This window comes from Danio rerio, chromosome 23, assembly GCF_052040795.2.
Source record: "Danio rerio strain M-AB ecotype USA chromosome 23, GRCz13ab, whole genome shotgun sequence".
Classification (NCBI taxonomy): Eukaryota; Metazoa; Chordata; class Actinopteri; order Cypriniformes; family Danionidae; genus Danio; species Danio rerio.
In genome coordinates this window covers 20,507,704-20,529,263 of record NC_141043.1, presented here as the reverse complement: position 1 = coordinate 20,529,263, position 21,560 = coordinate 20,507,704, and the positions used below count along the sequence as shown (strand labels likewise).

Sequence of the window (21,560 nt, the reverse complement as noted above, 5' to 3'; positions counted from 1 at the left end):
ATTAAAATCTGAAAATACACTTTTTTTTCAGTTAAATTCTCAGATTTTGAGGGATTGGGTGTGGCTAACATACTTAACCACACCCCTCCAACTGTCAGTTTGAAAACAAACAGAAATGGTGAGCAAGAGGAGTCTGTTATATTGTAATAACTCTCCCCAGACCTTTTTCCCGATCTTTTAGAATAAAATGCCAAATTGGCTACATCCAATCAGCTCTCAGTTCAAGCCACGCCAACTGTTTTCTCATTTAATATTTAGTTTCTCTCTGAGCTGTGTCACAATATGAAAAAAAGGTTCTTCTGGTTCATGTGCACTTTGTTAAAATTTGGAGTAACTGGTCAAAAACATGGGAAACGTACTATGTATTAAAAGTTAAAGCTAATCAAGGGGCAAATAAGATTATTGTGTAAAGTACATGTTTCTGACAGTGTTCTATCTGGACCCCACTGACTTTACTTAAATTGATGCAAACATTTTTTTCAAACATCATCTTTTAGGTCTTAAAATAATAGCTGACCAAAAACATATTATTATATATAATGTTCTAAACCTGTATGACTTTTCAATTTAAGTAGTTTTAACTAATTAAGAATTAGCATTGTTTGTCACTTAAAATTGAGAATTTGCTGTTAATTTACTTGCCCTCTGGTCATACAAAATTTTGGTGACCTTTTTCCTTAATCAGCAGAGCCGTAATGAAGATTTTCCAAAGTTAGTTCTTGGTTAAAATTGTGTAAAATTTGGAATAACTGGCCAAATATATATGGTAAGTTCAATTTATTAAAGATTAAAGTTAAACAAAAGACAAATAAGATTATTGTTTAAAGAATGTTTCTGATAGTGTTGTTGTTTTTGGACCCCACTGACTTTCATTGTATGGGTGCAAATAGTTATTTAAAAAAATCACCTTTTAGGTCTTAAAATGTAAAGTTATGCAGGTTTGGAACAATATAAATAATAATGTGTTTTTGGTGAGCTATTACTTTAGGTGTATTTTAATTCTCTAAGTTTTTTTTTTTGTTGTTGTTGTTGTTTTTTGGCATTGTATTTATGCTCAATTGAGAATTTGCTGTTCATTTGCTCACCCTCCGGAAATATGAAATTTTGGTGACCTTTTTTTCCTTGTTTAGCAGAGCCGTAATGAAGATTTGTAGCCAAAAACCAGTCCTTGGTGAATCATAAACTGCAGTACAAAAAACATGCATGCTTAACAATACATGTGGCTCTTAATGATATGCTGAAGTTATATTAGACAAAAAATATCACATATTAAAATTTACACAAAACATTGACATGATGCTTTCAGATAAGACTCCTTTAAAAATATTTAGAGATGGAACTGTTTCTAACATAACACACTGCATTTCATTTTAAAATGTAGGGCTAAAAGAGGAAAGCACTTTTTTATACTAAACTCCCTACATTCTATAGGAACTGTTAAATGTAATTTTTTGAAATTTTGTGTACTATAGCTACAAGTATAATATGATAAAAGGTTATATAAGATAGCAATTTACCCAATCATGCCCTAGCAGTGAATAGAAGCATATGCATTTTTTTTTCCTTTGGTGCAGGGAAAACCAAACAAACAACCATTTTCTACAGAGAACAATGATGGATACATGAAGATGCATTCGTCACTAATTGAATTGCAGCATGATATATAATGTCCAGTTTATTTTAATAACAACCGGTTTGCATGCATATAAACTATATCTCCATAATCTATCACTGTAAGGAATCATCTTTGCTTGAAAGGAAGGCACTTCTTAAAACAAAAAAGAAAACCCAATTTAGGTCTAAGCTTCTTTAGGAGATTTTTAATATGAATATTAAAACCCAATCTTTCATCAAGCTATATGCCCAAATATTTATAATCGTTTAGTCTTTCAATACAGTCCCCCTCCAGGGTTAAGATTGGTGAAACCTTCATTTTTGTACGACTGTGGTTAAAAACCATATATATATATATATATATATATATATTTTTGCATTAAAAACCAACTTCAATTTGAGCAGTGAAAGTTGCAGGAGTCTTGTAACATCTGTATGGCTTGATTCATAGATCGTACAAATGTATAAATAACAGCGTCGGTGACCAAAGCTTAGCGTTTTTGCTTTGCAAGCTTAGGGATTAGTCAGTGTTGATCCATCTGAAAGCATAAACATTTTTTTCTTTCAATTTTAAATGCAAGCATAAAATTTTACTTTACAATGATTATTTTGCTAGCATACGTTGTTAGTCATGAGGTAAACAATTAACCAAATTTATTTTGTTAATTTTAATCAAAATCTGAGCATTTGCTTCCACTCTGGAATGTTAGACCTCCTCTGATGTTGTCAGTTTGATATGCTTGGCCACGCCCCTCCAACCATTGTTTTGCCATAAATTAAAGAAATAAAGCCCCACCCCTACTCATTATTCAGTTTCCGTTGGAAATACATCATATTGAAATAAGAGTATTCAGAAACTTCTTTTTTTTCTGGTGGACTTCTACTAAAAAATCATCTAAGTGACCACTTATACACACTTGTGTTTTATTTAAAAGACTCATGCACACTTCAAGTCTTTCCTCCAATCCTGTTCTGGTATTATTGACTTTGTTGGCCGCTTTCGAGACTGAAGACATGAATGATTGGGAGTAACAGGAGACAGGCCATCATCTCTGTTTCCCAGCATTCCTCTGGTTGCCCAATTTGGGCACAACTGATGAGGGGTGGGGGGGTGTCCCAGCGAGCCAGAAAGAAACTGGACTCCTTCCCCCTTTAGCACATGCGCACATTTCCAGCTGCGCACTAATACAGACCCCCGGAGCGACAGCCCGCTTGCTGCCTTCACAGACTGGAGATCTACAAAGAAGCAGCAGAAACATGAAGGCAGTGGGGTTTCGTGATTGTAATCTACTATTTTAGTTTTCCAGTGAATGTGGGGTCAGCAGGGGCAGCATGTCTCTTCCACTGGATATACGCTCTTACCAGAAAGACCCCTCCTTGGGGACGCTGGAGAAACAGCTCATCTGTCCCATCTGCATGGACGTCTTTACCAAACCTGTGGTCATTCTGCCCTGCCTGCACAACCTCTGCCGCAAGTGTGCCAATGAGCTCTACCAGGTGTGTACCACTGATCCGGTCAGAGGAGGATGATTTGTGTGTGAATGTGCAAATATTTTGACTTAACCAATGGAAACATGTTTGCAAGTGCTTTTTTCAAGCCTTTAGTAATTCTCAACATGCCATCTGTGTATTTGTTACTCTCCCAGAAATAAGTGAAGTTTTTCAAACTAATTTCGAGAGGAGCACGTGATATAATTGACTGCAGCTGGCCGCCTATCTACACTCATTAGTTAGCCAATCAGATCTATCCTAACTCACTATAAGTAGCCTTGCTAGATATTACTCCCTTATCTTCGTTTTCCGAAGAAACCCCCCATCCACCCCCTTTCTCCTCCTTTCCTCGTTTACAAAAAGGGAAGTTCTCGAGAACCACCTGATCTCGTACTCCCCTCACATGCTCTATGAAACTGGCGGGAGCCCTGGGCTCAACTATCTCCGAGCTCAGGGTTCTCCCCCGGGACAGCATGCCAAACCTGCATACAGTTGTCAAGCAATATCTAAGTGTGAACTCTTGAAACATTCTTTATTGAAAGAACCTGCAAACTGTCCATTGCACAACAGGTTCGTTTAAAAGGGAACACATAATGCAGATTATTAAAATGCTTTTCACTAAAGTCTAATTGAATGCAGATAAGCACATGCCGTTCCAAGTGTTTGCATTTGATTGCATACAAACACAGGAACCTGACATGAACTCTTCACTTCACTCTTCACTCTTCACCAAATCTTATGCTCTGTTAAGTTTTCTTTCAAACTGTTTTTAAAATGTTGCGTAGATATCCACACTGAAAAATTCATTTATAAATTAAACGTTTATTTTAAAGTAAGTGGTTGCAAACTATTTATATGGGCTGACTTTAAACAAGCGAATGAAGTTGAACATTACTAAATTTAAATTGTTTGTTTAAATTCAGCCCATTTAAATTGTTTGCAAACACTTACCTTAAAAAATTATTAATTAAATTAATGAATTTTTCAGTCAGTTTCTGATGGACGTCTCAGTCAAAATCAGAGAAAACATTAATGCTGTTTAAGTTGAGGGCAAATGCTTTAGCAGAAAAAGAAAATTATTTACAAATTAGTAGTTTCTTCACTGTTAAAAAAATAAAGTTGACTCAACTTAAAATTGAGCCAGCTTCAGGACATTTTTGAGTTGACTCAACTTTCAAGTACTGCACTCGATTAAAGTTAAAAATGTCCTGAAACTAGTTGCCTTAATTTAAGTTGTCAGCTTTTTTTTTTTTACATTCTTGAAGCCAAGGTAGTGAGATTTACTCGCATAACTCTTCCAAGCATGACCTTCAATACAGTCACTCTTAACGCCCTATTTACACTGTTGTGTCAGCATCTACGCTTCCCATTCACTTTGAATAGGTGACATCAGGTGTTGCCGAACTGCATTGTGGATCTGTCGGCGCCCCTTCAGTGGCATTGCTTGTTGCAGAAGTTGAGAACTTCTCAGCTTTTCAAGCGCCAACAGACACGTCAGCCAATGAGACCGTTTTATGCAAATCCACCGGCTCAGACAGTAGTCAATTGCGGATTAATTTTGGCTGACGCTGCTATCCGCTTGTTAAGTGGTGACGTGTTGGTGACGTATGTAATACTGTTTCCAGGTCCAACCCATCATTCGAGTTGAGAAATCATTCGTTTATGATCACTTTTCATTCATATCACACATTAAAGTTAATTTTACATAAAGTCATAGTGCACACAGCAATCTCTGGGCTTGCTGCATCACAAAAAACAAAATTTTAACAATTTATTAAAAAATGAATCACTTTCTGGCCATTGGATATTAGGCATGGACATATATATTGCGATCGTGACTTTTCAAAAGTATTAAATCGCTTTGTAAACTTTATTATTAACATTTCATGAGTCTCCCCATTCAGTTGAATAGAGCGCTTGGACAAGGAAGCTGCTCCGCGTGATGTCACACTTAACAAGCGGATGTCGATCACGTCAGCCCCAACTTTAAACACTCCCTCTGTCAAGCATTGATGCTGAAGCCCCATGTAAATCGAGCGTAAACCTCACTTCCATCCAGGTCACGGCACCATTGTGACTCTTACATTGTGCCCTAACAATGTGACACGACATTGCATTACAGGATCTTCTCCAACCATCTTCTCTGTGTTTAAAGGAGTTTTTGTAATAACCATGCACTAGCAATGGTGATGCATGAAGTTTCTATTTTAGAAAGTTTCAATTTCTGTGATGTTGCTGTCGAGAGCATTAACGACTATGACAATGATCACCTCAGATGCTGATTGTGTGCTTTATACTGTCTATAAAGATAGTTTACACAAGATGTAAAAACAATAAAAACTAGAAACACTTCCTTTTCACATCATGCATGTCAACCCTCCCATTTTTTGAGATTCTCTCTAACTTTTCCACTCTTTCACGCTATCGTCCTATCATTAAGAATTTTCTCATATTATTCCCATATTTTTAATCTTGAAAACACGTTGAAATTAATATTAAAATGTCTGCATTTACTTTCTATTCATCAAAGCTGTTCGTCGATCCTCGCTGTCATACAGAAGCTGATCTATGATTAGTTTATCCTACGGAGCGTCCGTCAGTCATCGCTTATGCTTCATGCGTTCGCTGATTCAGAGGCTCCAAATGAAGGGTGATTATCGACACACAGCTTTAATGGAAAAAAAGAGAATGCAGACATTTTTATATTCATTTCAATGTGCTTTCAATATTATAAATATGGGAAAATACGAGGAAAATCCCGGCAAAAATGGGGGTGAATTAAGTAAACAGTAAGTGTTTATAGAACAACAGTTTTGCGAGGGAACGCAAAAACGTAAAATATATATAATTTCGTATCACTCATTTTTTTTTTTTTTATCCATTTTATTTTTTCCCACCCATTTTTTCCCCCACCATCACATCCTCTCCGGGTCTCCATAGCTTCTTGATTTAAGAATGTTTAGATATTTGGACTAGATACAAGACAATAAAATCTAAGTAAAGAAAGGCGTTTTTTCCAGTGTAGGTTAAATATTTATTTATTCGATTATAAACCTGTCCATTTCACTTTATTGTCATCATTGGGCACATTTTTCTTGGACACTAGTCCCGCATTTGCACACAAGAACAAACAAACAACAATATTTATTTTAAAGACTGTTATTTAAATGTATTTAAACAGTTGTTTTATTTTGACAGTTATTTAGACGGTTACTGAAATGTTTCTGTTGGGCACACTTGGTGTGGACAGCTAAGTTACTTGTTGCTAAATTCTTGTCGAGTCATGTGTTGTTGGGATGGTGTTATGGTACTCACACCAATTCGAGCATGATTTGAATCTGCATCTCTAAAATGGTACAAGACTGTTTTCTCACACACCGTCTATATTAACTGGCTTCCAATGCATGTGCTGCATGCATATCATATATATGGTTATAAAATTAGTCTGCCTTCATTTCAGTGCTTTTTAAAAACGCTATATGGTACGTGGCAGTCAGTGCAGTAGCATTCAATGTCATATCAACATTTACCCAACAAAACAGGTAAACCATTATGCAGAAGAAAACGTATAAATGTTATAAGGAGCTAATGTCCTTTATAAATTTGTTTTTTTATGTGCTAAAGGCTATTTGCTAGCTACTTCAACAACATGTAAAAGTGTATGTACATAAGGTATATAACACATAATACATGGAGCAACTCCAGTAGTGCCATAGTTCACACAAACACAGTTTTTTAGACCTGTCATGCTAATATGTGGAAACCCAACAGGTGGGGTTTGCAAATGTCTAAACTCAATCCCTAGGCTGAAATCTGAGGTATAAAAATAGGTGATGGCCTACATTTGATGCGTTGAAGTCATCAGGGGTTTAGCTCTCCTGCAACACACAATGGACACATTGATGAGAGTTTTTTGTAATGTTAGCTCTTGTCTGTTTAATCCTTCTTATCTGCACATAACTGAAGTTTGATACCTTGACAGTTTTACGTTACACCTTCTCACAGGCAAAGGTCAAAAGCCAAGCTGTTCATCTGTCGTCTGGCTGTTGTAGGACAGAAAAACGATGCTGTCTCTGCATGTACCTCTTCTTTTTTGCATGCTTATCGAATAGTTTTCAGATGCTATCAAGTCACAGTTATCAGATAATTATATACGCCATCACACATGCACTTTGGTTAAAGACCTGGGTTTCAGTAAGGAGGTTCAACCAACTCGCAGTTTAAACTTGAACTCTGAGTTGACTTACAGAGAGATTAAAATCTCAAAGTTTTCGGTTTCAGAACAGCTGATCTGAGTTAGGTCAATCAAGTCTGAGTAGACTTATTAAGCTGTGGTCACACTAGAGTTTGACCTTGCGAAATTCTGTAGTATGGCGTTGCGAAAAGGGGCAGGATTAAACATGATGATTAGACATTTTAAAAAGCGAGCGATTGGTCCATGCCTTAATTTTCTGTTCAGAGGCCATGTCTTGATCCTCGATTGGTCTCACACAACAATCATGTGATGCAATTTCACAGGTCAGAGTTCACCAAGCTTGAACTTTCTAACACACCGAACAGCGCAACTTGTCGCATGAGCTTACGTTTCCAGTCTGATGCATTCACCTGCGTCTGAAGGGAAGTCTATGGGGAAAAAGGTGCGGTTTGACCGCAGCTTTAAGCGTGCACACCGAAACTATAAAAAGGCATTATCAATGGAGAGCAGATATTACGAATCACCATGGCAACATCTGAAAAAAGAGATCAGCATTTTTTTCTTCAGCGGAACTTGTGCTCGTGCAAAGTTAAAGCAAATATGACCATATGTTTAAAAAAAATAAAAGCAACACAACTGCATCAGTGAACCAGAGACAGAATGAGAAAACATAGCTGCTCAAGTTAATGTGTAAATTTACATTTAAAATATTTTAAGTATTTAAATATTTAGGTATAATAAAATAAGTAATGTAATGTGTAACAATTATAGGCTTTTAATTTGCAAAAGTGGGCAATTGGCCGTAATTTTTGAAGTTATTTCTGATGCAATTGCATTAAATTACATTAAACAGGCTACTGCATAGTTAGCAAGAATGCATAAAACCTAACCCTAATGTTCAGTGGAAATGTTTAATTTAAGGTTCCCACTATTACTCATGTTGATCAGTTAAGATTACATTTCAAAAATTAAGTTTTTAAAAGATTTAAAAGTGCCATTGTGTGTCTGCTTTTCTAATTGATCAAGTGGTACACTCTCTGAAAAAAGGTACACGGTGGTACAAATAATGTTCCTCAAGAAACAGTTTTGTACCTTTCTAAGGGTTGTTCCTTACATAGGACAGAAAATACCTCTTATGATACTGTTCTGTACCTTTTATAGTACAATTGAAATGAAGGTACACAATAGTTCTCATAAAAAGGTATATAAGTGGTGGACAACTCCTTTATCACAATATCTATGAAAATATATATTAGTGGAAAAGCAAAGTGATTTATGAATAATTTCCTGATTAAACCATGAATCATCATTTAAAAGCTTATGCTTAAAGAAACTCAGAAACATTAAGTTCTATGATACGAAACAACTGGTAAAACAAAACTATAGATATTGTAATGTAAACATTTAAGGCATTCTAATAAACCTTTGGTCTGCATTTTCTAATAAAAAAAAGATTTATTATTGATATTCGCACCTTTTGGAGTTTGTTTTTTACTCACATGAACAAAAGACCCGCATATACAAAGTGTTCATGCAGACATTTTAGTATTGTAAAACTAATCATTAAACTAAACATTGTGCATATCTCGTTTAAATACTTGTGCAAAATTCCATTTCTATTTTAAAATTGTGTAAATTTAACATTTTAAAGTTATTATAAAGGTGTTTTATTAAAATTTGAGAAAAAACTTTTATATCGTAGATTGGAGAATGTATTTCAGTAAGATTTTTGTAAAAAGTGTTGTGAAATGTTTAGCAAAAAATAGATCTTTTGATTTATTGATTTTATATTTTTTATTCTTTATTGTGACACATTTTGGATATACTGTAGCAAAATGTCTTTAAATAGTTCTTGAAGGAACACATTTGACACTGTTAAGGTACAAAGTGTTTTGTCACTGTAGTGGTACCTTGGTACCTGATCCTTGGTTCATGGATCAGATTTGTACCTTTGATGAAGGTACAATATTGTATCTGCAGGTCTTATAAAACAAAGGTACATTTTGGTTTCCCATGGTACAAACAATGTCCTTAAAGGTACAAACTGCAATGGTACAAATTGGTTTCTTTTTCTTAAGGTACAATTCTCTCCCATAAAAAGGTTCTGCCCCAGTGACAAGGGTTTGTACCTTCTTTGCTACAACATTGTACCATTTTTTCAAAGAGTGTAGAGGTTGATATGACATTTAGAATGTAAGAAGACCTAAAAAAAAAAGTTTTTAGGATGAGTAATAATAACATTAATAGTTACAGTACATGTCCCTGTCGAAGGTCAGTGAATTTAAACTAATTGTTTATTTTTTTACAGTAATATTAAAGGTAAAACTTTAAAACTATGCTATTGAATCTAATTGTAATTTTTCCAAAAAAGGACAAGCCATTCTCGTAACTTTGTTCTATGTGTGATTGAAATGACTTATGGCTAAGGCAAGAAATACCACTTCATCTTTAAAAAAGGGAAGGAGACCTTGCTTTCTCGAGTTTGACAAACCTGCCGTTTTGAAATGGAAAACCCAGAGTTTCTCTCATTTTAAGGTTAGCATACTCTGTTTTCACTTCACCACCTTACTGAAACAGGGCTCTGATATCAACAATAAATGTACAAATTTATATTTTTAAAAGTCTTTCTAAATATCACAGAATCAACCTGACTATTAAAATAAGATGAACACTGTTAGCACTTTCAGAAGATTTTTTGCAGCCAATGAAAGGTAAACAAAATATTGAAAGCCAATTAAAAATCAACCTTAAAAGCTGACAATAAAACTGTAGGTTGTGCATATAATAACAGAAATTTGTGCAAAGATGTGGGCACTAATATATTTATGCTATTTTATCATAAAATTTTAAGAATTACTTACCACCAAAAATGACCACAAGGCCTTTGTTTGTCTTTAAAAAACAAATTAAGATATTTTAGGTGAAATCTGAGAGCAATGTCCCAATAAGACAAGTCATTTTACTCAGCGGCCATGTTTGAAATGCCTCTCAGGCAGTATGCTGAATGGGGAAACATCAAATTCTCCAAAACTGTTTGCCAAGCTTGCGATTATATTTGGAATCACCAATAAATTAAACAACAACCATCTCATATGTTTTATTACTAAACTTCTGAATCAAACTAAATATTATCAGCATATTATCAGGTTGATCAAGTTATTGCGCATGCACACTCGAAAGAAACAAAATCATGACACGAACCTCATTTATGGCCGTTCTACACATTATCATCCTCTGAATACTGATTGTCTGATTGCACTGCTCTTCTAAAATAATAAATAGTAAATCTCCTCTAGAAATGACAGCGACTCTTTGTTTACAAGTTTGTGGGCATTTGAATAGTTGCTGTCATGTGATGTATGTTTGACTGGACTGACTGTACCTCGCATTCGTTTTATACAGATTACAAAACTAGAAAACTTTTCAGTTGCACTTGGTTCATTTTAAAGTAGAGATTTCAAGCGTTATCTGGATATATTTCTTATGTCTGTGAATCCAGTATTCACTGAGCTTCCAGTGTATTTGCTGACCTACAAACTGTTGTAAAAGCTCATGTCTGGTCTGAGCTTTTCCCTGGAGAAACGTCATTCTATAGCGATCGAAGATTAGCTCCTGTACAAGAAGGCGGGGCTTCATTCGCCATATTGACCTAAAAAAACTATACAAGTGACATGTCTTGTGTATTCTATAGACTTTGATAAACACCAATGTATTTTAGACTCAGAAGTCCAGAAAGTCCAAACAACACCAGAAAAATACAAAATAAATCTTCAAATTATACATTACTGCATGGGGCTTGTAAACGTGCACAATATACTGACACTGAGGAGAAGAAACTGTTGAATAAAGTGATTAGTTTTGCTTTATATGCACACACATTATTCTTGATTGTTAATGTTCTGATTGAACCACTGAATACACATGGACTGTTTTGAGGTTGTGTCTTGGTACCTTGCTGGATTTTGAACAAGTCAGAAAAGCTTAGTGTATGTGGAGGCTTAAAGAGCTCTCAGATTTCAAATGAATATCTTCATTTGTGTTTCAAAGACAAATAAAGGTCTTGGTGGTTTATAACAACATCAGTGTGAGTAAATAATAACAGAATGTTATTTTTGGGTAAACTAACCCTTAAGGCCAGTGTTTTCAATGTAAGGATGTGCTTTTAATGCTTTAAAGGGGTAGTTCACTCAAAAATAACAAAAATACTCATCATTTACTCATGCTAGGGATTCAAAACTTATAAATGATGGTAAAATTCCAAGGTTTGCTGTCTCCCTGGGACAATTACAGCCAAAATATATTACTAATACTTACATTTTACATTCAAATTTATTGTGTTATCTACATAATCAGCTTACTAATTATTCTAGAATTGTATTCAAATGCATGCTTACTTGTGCTGAATGCTTTAAATGGTTATTAATGTATGTAAATATGCTCTACTTTTATGACAAGAATACCAGTGACAACAATATTCTACCCTCCATCATATTTAACTTTTATGGCATATGTAACGCTGAAACTCTTCTATCAAAATAAGTAAAGAGGTAAATTTGACTTGAGAGGCCCTTCATGTACAGTTTGTAATAGGAGACTAGTTCCCATGTGAAAGCAGCATTATTCTCAAACAGTGTTTTCTTTGAGCCAGTGATGGTGCTTTGAATCACACTGACTCGACCCATAAGCCTCAGCAGCTGAGAGCTATAAAAGAGGATGACTATTTTAGGATCCCTGGTGAGATGAGTCTTAAACTTCTCTTTTTGCAAATGCTAAGTCATACTCAAGCCTGTGCTGATTAAGACAGATGCACACTTGCAGAGACAAGGGTACAGAAGCTGTATTGAATTTGGAAAAGTGATTTCATATAACCAGAAATACTCTTGAAGAACAGCATGCTGAGTAAGATGTGTAGCCGACTCTCTTCCAGGTTGGAATTGAAGGTAGTTTCCGCTGCCCTTCCTGTCGGCGTGAGGTCGTCTTGGGCCGTCATGGAGTTTTTGGACTGCAACGCAATTTGCTGGTGGAGAACATTATTGATGTTTACAAGCAGGAGTCTGAAAGGTCAGATCAAAGGGTGTTGAGTAATGGTTGGCACTTAACAACATAGTTCTGTTTCCATTCATTTATTTATTTATTTTTTGTAGGTGCTTTTTGCACTGTTGCAAAAAATGCCTTATGGAAACACCAAGATGTGCATACATTTAGAAAATGGACAAAAACTTATGCACAACCAAACATTTTATCTGGTAAAAGAAAATGTGGATGAGCTACACTCAAAAAAAGACGTCTGCTGTTTTTTCAAACTATTTAAATTGAGCTGAAACAACACAATTTAATTGTTTTAATTGTTTGAATTTGTAAAAATTAAGTTAACTTAATTATTTCATGTTGTCCCAACACAAATCAATTATGTGGAACCCAGCGTTTTTTTTTACAGTGTGTAATAGACAAAACAAATTCTCTGAACAAAAAAGTCATGTACCTTTGTTTTAACAGGTGGATGTAGTAAATTTCTAAAGCAAAATGGCAGTCCGCTTTCTTGTCGAAACTGAGGCCTGATTGTACGGCATTAATGGACAAGCCAGTGGACTGACCACATCACATCACATCACACTGGTTATTCTTAAATGCCTCAGCCAACATCCATCACTAAAATATTTGATCATCTGACGCTCAGAAAGATGTTATGTGCCTCTAAAATGCTGTTATGACATCTTTCATTGCATTTCATTAAGTTGTGTATTATATAAGAAAAAGGCAGAATTTAGATCTCTTTAACTAGATTTAATTAGATGGAAATGGTGTTTAATTTCAGTTTTGTGCATCAGTTTCTTTTGCATCTATGGATGGAAACCTAGCTAGCAATTATCTAGTAAATAATTATGTTTACTGATGTAGTATTATTGGCCAAAATGCAGGGTTGCAGACAATTCATTCATGTTGTCCCAACACAATTTCATTAGGTTTACGGAACTAATTTAAGTAGATTGAACATAAAACAACTAAGTTTCCCTCCAAAAATTCCGGAATTGTTTTGTTTCAGCTCAGTTTAAAAATGTAGTTTGAGCAAGCAGCAAAAAACTTTTTTCTTTTCTTTTCTTTTTTTTTTTTTTTTTTGAGTGTATGCGTTTATTACCTGTTAACTTTTGTATCATATAGATCTTAATTAAATTATCCAGCTAAAACTGTCATACATTTTAAAAACTTTGGACCATGACTTGAGTTAGTTTTAGAGACTGTTGTCAGGTTTAAGCGTGTGAAAAAATGTAGTAAAATTGAAAGTGAACATGTCAAAGTTTATTTTGTTATTATTGTATTTTCACACACTGTAAAAATGCACAATTCATTTATGTTATCCCAACACAAATCGATTAAGTTAACTTAACACATTTATCAAATTTATGTTGATTGAACATAAAAAATTAAGTTGTCCCAATGAAATCTCAAGAATTGTGTTGTTTCAGCACATTTTAAATAAACAGTTTTATCAAGTAAAAAAAAATATTTTTTTTGAGTGCATTATATAAAATCTTTTCATTTCCATAAAATTTTACTGTAAAACTGGTATCCCATACATATTAAAATAAAACGGTCAAGGATAAAAACACAATAAAGCCTGGGGCTTGTTCTCATTGTGGTCCTTGCTGTCAAAAAAAGTATAGCTGCAAAGTACAGTTAATGAATAAAACAAACAAAATTATTCACGATACAACAACATAAAAACATCAACCATGCAAACTAACGACCCTCATTAAAACAACCATCTTTTGACCACTTTTTTGAACCTCCTTGAATCTTTTATTTTCTTGACCGGTTTTGGTCATTTGTTCCACATGATTGCACTTGTATATAAAAACAGATTTTTCCTTACTACATTTCTTAATTTAACAAAACAAATATTAAAATTCCAACCCCTAGTATAGGCATGCTGTTGCCTCACCATTTGAAAAATAGTGCACCAAACAAAGCTTCAGAAGTTTATCTTTAAAGATTTCTCTTTTAAATGTATCATATGTCAATGTGTCTTTAGCTATAGGCCTCCACCGATGCCTCCTGCAGAGTTCAACTGTAAAGAGCATGAAGATGAGAAGCTCAATATTTACTGTATCACGTGTCAGCAGCCGTCCTGCTCTCTCTGTAAGGTGTTTGGGGCACACAAGAACTGCAAAGTAGTTCCTTTGCCAGATATTTACCAGAAGGAGAAGGTATGAAAGCATTTGTGCTATTATTTAACATCTTTGTAGCAGTCAGAACAGTTCACTCATTTCACTTCTCACAGGCTGAACTCAGTGACAGACTTGCATCTTTGGTGTCCACAAATGAGCGTGTTCAATCATTTGTCAATGATCTAGAGGCGCTCAACAGGAACATAGAGGTTTGTGTTGATTATGTATAAAGAAATTACATTGTAATAAACTTTGATATTAAAACACCAACATAATATCCTACAATACCACTGTGACAGGAAAACAGCAGGATCCAGAAACAGATTCTGTGTGAGAAATTTGATCGCATGTCTGCCATTCTGGAGGAAAGGCGTAAGATCATGATGCAACAAATCACTTTTGAGCAGGAAGAAAAGACGGGCTGGACCCAGTCTCTACTGCAAACCTACAATGAGCATTTGGACACAAACTCAAAGTTGATCCAGGCAGCCCAGAGTGCCATAGACGAGCCTGAGATGGCTGCTTTTGTGCAGGTATAATCATCTTTTTTGCCTCCTTAGTGGCATCCACTGTATCTGTCTATTTATCTATATTTTGAATGTCAAACATGACACTTTTATCTCTTTTATAGACCTCAAAGGATCTTACTGAGAAGTAAGTCTCGCCCTTTTAAACAAATTTAGCACAGCCTTGTCCCTGTTGAACTCAACCATGTAAGAATAACAGACTTTCAAGACATGAAATTGTTAGAAAAAAACAACAACATACTAATCAACCATTTGGGCTGCTGTTGCTACTACTACTTCTTCTTCCACTTCTGCTGAAATCAAATATCTAAGCAGATACTTTTTTAAAATGATGCTAACTTCATGTAAATTCATGTAAAGATGTCATAGAATGCATTATTACAATGTTAATTTCTTCTCTGATATCTACATAGAATGTATGTGGCTTAGGTAAATGCACAAATTCTCCAGAAAATATTTGTTTTGTGGTCATACATAACCGCACATCATGATTTTGCCAAGTATGATGCCATCCTAACATCTATGTTGATCCTGGAGCATCATTTTCAGCAACAACATACACTCTCAGAAATAAAGGGACATGAGCTGTCACTGGGGTGGTACCTTTTCAAAAGCTACACATTTGTACTTAAAGGGTCCATACTGGTACTTCAAAAGTATATATTACCTACAAATTATAAGAGGAACACTTTGTACCCTTGAGGTATTAATATGGATCTTTTAAGTACAAATTTGTACCTAAGGGTGTCACCACCCTTGTGACAGCTCACAAACCTTTATTTTTGAGAGTGTAGATGTTAATTCTTAATTATTTTTATTTAAATGGGCTCATTTTACAACCCTCCTGGAATTAAACACTTGAGTGTTACTATATTTGAATTCATTCAGCCGATCTTTACCTTAGCTTAGTATAAATCATTGATTTGGATTAGACAATTAGCATTAGTTCAAAAGAATCAAAAAAAGAGTAAAGCTAGACTATTCTCTTGTTAACCTACACTGAATGCTAAGTCTGATAGAAAAAGTACAGTTGCTATTTTCTAATCTGATATGGATCGAAACTTTACTCTCATTCTGGCTAAATAATCAGGGAACGTTGTTGCCGTACCATCAGACAAATTGATATTATGCAGATTCAAACTGGAAGTGCAAGTGTAGCATTTGGTGTTGAGGGCTATTTTCAGCCATTATTACACCTGCTACAGACATGGTATGGCAGAAGAATTTCTTGATTATTACACCAGTATGAAAGTATAGCTTCAATCAATAAAATGGAGTGTAATTCAAATAAAAGGGAGAGTTCATTTAAAGCTTTTTCAAAAGAAGAGTCCCACATACATAATAACTATATCACATCCTTAGATAAACTTAAAAATAAGGGGGGAAATTATTGTAGTAATGTCTCTTGTGGCCAATCAAAAACCGCCTGGGGTGTGCATATTAATTATCCCAAGAAAAATTATCACAGTTTAATTTTAATTGGTCTGTTTTTCACCAGAGTTTTATACTCACAGGATTTACATGAGAAGGAGAAAACAATGGTGTTCTGTACCCTTGTATGTCATTTACATGTGCTGAACTTATTATTCAACTATGCCTATCCAGATTATTAGTTTAAGACACCATAAAAATATGCTAATATGGTTGAAATTCCTTGATAGAAACTTGCTAACAAGATGTTTATTCATGCTAAAACATTAGCAACTGTCAAATTCATGTTAGCGTCATCCTATCTGTCTGCTTGCCTGTTTGTCCAACATCAAGCTTACAAACTACTTCAGACTTTCAGGCTCAGCTTTCACAAGTCAACACAAATATCATTATTTAACTCCTCATTAAATCTCTTTTTAAATCTTGTTAGTGCATTTATCCAACTACAGTACCTGTCCTTTCCTCTGAAGGGTTGGTAAAGCGTCAAAATGCTTCACTCTGGAGACTCTGGATCCTGATTATCAGAACATGGATCACTACAGGGTGGATTTCGATGCAGAGGAGAGAGTCCTGCAGCAGCTGGATTTCATGGAGAGTAAGTATCATTGACCGAGTAGATCAGGGGTGCCCAATCTCAGTTCTGGAGGATTGATGTCCTGTAGAGCTTAGCTTCAACTTGCCACAACATACCTGCAGTTGCATGTTTTAGCAAATGCTTGATTTGCCCTCCAAGACAGAGTTTGGGTGACTCTGCAATAGATAAACTTATTTATATGTTTTATGTTTAGTCAGAGATCAGACAAATTCTGCATCTTTACAGTTGAACCCGAAGTGGAGGAAACACCCGATGAACCAGATTCTGAAGCAGAGTCTGAAACCGAACCACTACAGACTCCAGAACCAGAATCTGAAGCAGACCAGGATCTAAAGTCAGAGGGTTCTGAGGTGGCAAATCCCACGCCTGAGACAATGGAGGACAGCTGGAGACAAGAAGACAGCTGTGGAGATCTCAAAAAAGTGGCCATGTGTGAGAAGAATGGCTTAAGCACTGCACAGGTACATTCATATTTGCCATTGATTTAATTATTTTTAGTTACTGTTTTATTTATTGTGGGTATATGACAATAATTGTACTTGTCAATAGTTATTATTAAAATGTTTTTATGTCAATAGTATTTCAGTCGTATTTTGTTTGTTTCATTTTATACTTTGAATAATTTTAACAGTGTTAATAATAGATAATTAATAATATACATATATCATTCATTTATTTCCAAATTTTAGTAAAGAAAGAAAGAAAAAGAAAGTGTTTTTTTTTTTTTTTTTTTTAATTGTTGTTGTATTTTCTTTTCTCAGGTTGTAACTCTAGTCCTTTATTTCCTGGCCTTTCTGGTCATCCTACAGCGAATATGGGGACACATCCAGTGCTTTATTTTTATATAAGGACAGCATAAAGACACATTCAGCAGGTCAGAATTATAATTTTCACATGCTGTTTTATATGAAAACGGAGTGAAATATTTCTGTAAAAGTAAAAGTAGAGAAAGAATTAAGAACAGATTAAACTGGTTTATGTTCAAAATCACCTTTCCCAATTTTCTTGAAACGTTCACACATTTGAGCTCTTTCATGATTATGACTGAGCCCTCCAGTGGTCACCGGTGAGACTGCCGGTCTCAAGAACGAGGACCTGCTGTCACTCAGAACAGGTTTCCGCGGGTTCTCTTCTTGATTTGGTTTTTGGAACAAACCTTACTGTGTTTGTGCTGATAATTAAAACATTGTGTCTACTTAATTTTGGTTGTGTGTTTTGTTTGTTTAATAACAAGTCATTTTGATGTAAAGATCTTGATTCTTTCAGTCTATGCTGGAATGCTATTTAATAAATATGAAATGGTGTATTATCTTGAGTTTAAAACATGTCCCCAACTCCTTATTGAGTTTAGACTTGGGGTGTCATGATATCAACAGAGGAAACACTTTTTCTTTTTTTTACAGGACTTTTCTTATGTGCTGATGAAAATTGTTTGTGTAATCTTAAGAGTCATATGTTTTAATTAAACCTCGCATTTTATTTACTTATTTTATTTTATTTTTTAAAGCATGGCCACGATCAAGTTGGAATTAAGTAAAATTACCACACACACACACACACACACACACACACACACACACACACACACGCACACACGTAAAAACAGACCAGTTGTAAGTTTCAAAGTGTTAAACAATTGAACATACTTTTGCTGAACAGATATTTAACTTACAATAAAATACATTAGAAAATATAATTTGGACATAAAAACTACAGTACTCATGATGCTGTGCAAAAATGCAACAATCAAACTGCAAAATGAGGCAAATAATCTACCTATGCTCTCAATCATGTACTATTTTTAATAAACTTTAAATAGTCTATATTATTCTTATAAATGCAACCAAGAATGTCAACTGAATAATATTGAATAATAAGTTTTATAATTTTACATTTTGATTTATGATGCTTCTTGATATTGTGGTTCTTCTCATTACAGCCATTAAGTAGTATTGCTTTCTTTATTTAATTTTTCTTCATCATATATTTCTTTGTTTGAAATCAAAGTTTATAATGTGGTTCTTGTAGCTGATTTGATTTATGGCGTATTATGCTAGAACAATTTTTAAAATTCCTTTAGGGAAATACATTTCCAGGAACAGCACTACTAAAAATGGATTGGCACCAATACAAAATAAATAAATAAAAATGAATGTATGAATGAATGATTGAATGAATGAATGAATAAACGAATGAATGAATGAATGAATGAATGAATGAATGAATGAATGAACGAATGAAAAAAAGAGTCATTAAAGACGGAGTGGACATTGTTTGAATTGATATTACAAAGTTGAATATCAAACAAAAAAATCTATATTTGAATAATTTATAATAGATATCACAGCATTCCTTGATAAAAGTATTTTGTCTGTTTTGATTTGGAAAAAAGGTTGTTTGACTGAAACATTGTTTCAGCAGGGTTTTTTCACACCTCTACTTTGGAAAAAGTCAGGAAAGTGGGTGTGTCCAGTTCTGTTTAGGGGGGAGTGTCAGAGAAAAAGAGGGAGGGTCTGTAAAAAATTGCATAAAAATGGGAGTGTCGGATTGGGCATGCACTGATTTTCAGAGACAAAACACTCAGAGGAGAGAAAGACAGTGACTGTGTTTACATGGACATCAGTAATCTAATTATTTGACAAATTATTAAATAGTGGAGTTTAACTGCAGTTTGGCTCTTTTATTCAGGAATTTCATTCATGCCCCTCATCATGACAAACGAGATATTTGATCCGAGGAACTGCTCTAAGCATGTATTTTTCATACAACGTTTGATAACGCATGGCGAATGAGAGAAAAAAAACCTCTGCATTTCCAGGAAACGTAGATGCACTCGGCAGGTAGCGTCAAAAAGCAGTGTGTGTTATTCCTGTCACAAAATGCAGTGAAAATCCCACACGACGGTAATTTTGATTGTGGTGCTAACATGTTTACACTCGGTGTAATGGTTAGTTCAATATGAACTTTGCCATCTGCATAAACAAAGACCACTGGTCGCTCACATACCAAATCTGTAGAGACAGGACAATCAACACCAACTAGCCGCATCTTTATTAAGAGGAGACGAGTGGCAAATCCGGATCTCACCATTTCCAGATGAGTAAAGCTCTCGTTTAAAAAAAATGTCCCTTAGACACGTATTGTTGTCGAGCGTTGTGTGCACTGTAATCCACACGTGAGTCCAGCTGCGCTCTCATAGAGAGAAAATGAAAACGAAACCTTAACTGCAGCAAATTATAAAAGCAACACTGCACACTTGTTTTGACAACACAGCGTGTCGTCTCTCTGCCATCTGAACACTGTAACAGGTAAAAACAGTCTTGAAAGCCATCATGCATATTAATGAAGTTGCACAATAGAGTGCACAGATTGGTTTAAACCATGTCTTTCTCATGCATTAATGCAGCACACTCAGAGACGTAATAAGGCACTCCCAGGTACAGACATCCAGTCTACATGCTGGAAAACACACTAAGATCTCATGGCTGTGATGCAGCTTCAAAAATTTGTTTCAAACCGGAAGTATGAATTTGCTCGAAATAACGCAAAAACAACCAATTTTCTCTTTTTAGTGAAATATATGTGTCCTAATAGTGTTTTTAGCAGTGTGGAACACATATACGACTGTCACCAGCTCAAAAAATGTGTTTTGGTGTTTTGTGACCCTTTAACAAAAATATATTAACTCCATTAAAAATGGAACTAGAAACATTACTCAATTGCATATCATCAATATTTTGAAGGAATACTTTGATATATTTTGAAATAATACATTTTTAAAATATTGAAACAAAAATTTGAAGACTTGTACACTAATAAAATGTAATACTGTTATGGCTTTTATTTACTTTTATTTTTTTCTGTTGATCTGTATAAACTTTATCTGTGTAAAATGCTATAGAAATAAATGTGGCATAGTATTTGATAAATAAATCAATGCTCACACCTAGACACATGTGTTTTCTGACAACTACAATTTCCCAAAAGGTGTGTTTTAATTTCATTCATAGAAATGCAATCTTTTTGAAATAATCATTTACATTTTATAGACCAATTATGTTTTTCAAAGCTATTTTTTATTTATTTTTTTATTTATTTTTTTCTTGGAAAAATAAAATCCAAATACAACAAAATGGCATTCGACTTTACAAATTATGTTGCACACATGGAAGGCTAAACACAAAATAATATGCAAAAATACAAAAAAAAAATGTGAATTACAAAAGTCATCCAAACTAAAATAAAACTAAAAGCGAAAAAACAAACAAACAAACAAAAAATAAATCATTATAAAACAGATATTGGCTATGGCAATTTATATGATACAAATAAATTAAACATTTTGAGGCATTTTTTGTTTTCATTTTAGCCAGGGCATCCAAAAAGATTTTAAGTTCTTTTAAAAAGACACTGTGTAGTGGAGGTGTTTTGAAATATAATTAATGTTAATAAATAAAATATTTGCTTAATACAACGGTAATATTTATAAAATCGCGTAAAACAGAACAACCTTTAGTGATTCCTTACGGTACATCTTGGAA

The 21,560-nt window shown here is 34.5% G+C and overlaps 1 protein-coding gene across 1 annotated transcript; it reads left to right on the top strand.

Moving 5' to 3' along the window:
- Positions 1-2,801: 2,801 nt before the first annotated feature.
- Positions 2,802-18,215, top strand: trim101 (tripartite motif containing 101). The gene is given in 9 exon segments (NM_001003581.1): positions 2,802-3,111; positions 12,213-12,361; positions 14,331-14,505; positions 14,580-14,675; positions 14,766-14,999; positions 15,098-15,120; positions 16,895-17,019; positions 17,245-17,480; positions 17,781-18,215. Coding segments are annotated over 9 exon segments (1,290 nt in total). The 5' UTR covers positions 2,802-2,946; the 3' UTR covers positions 17,868-18,215.
- The last annotated feature ends 3,345 nt before the right edge of the window (positions 18,216-21,560 follow it).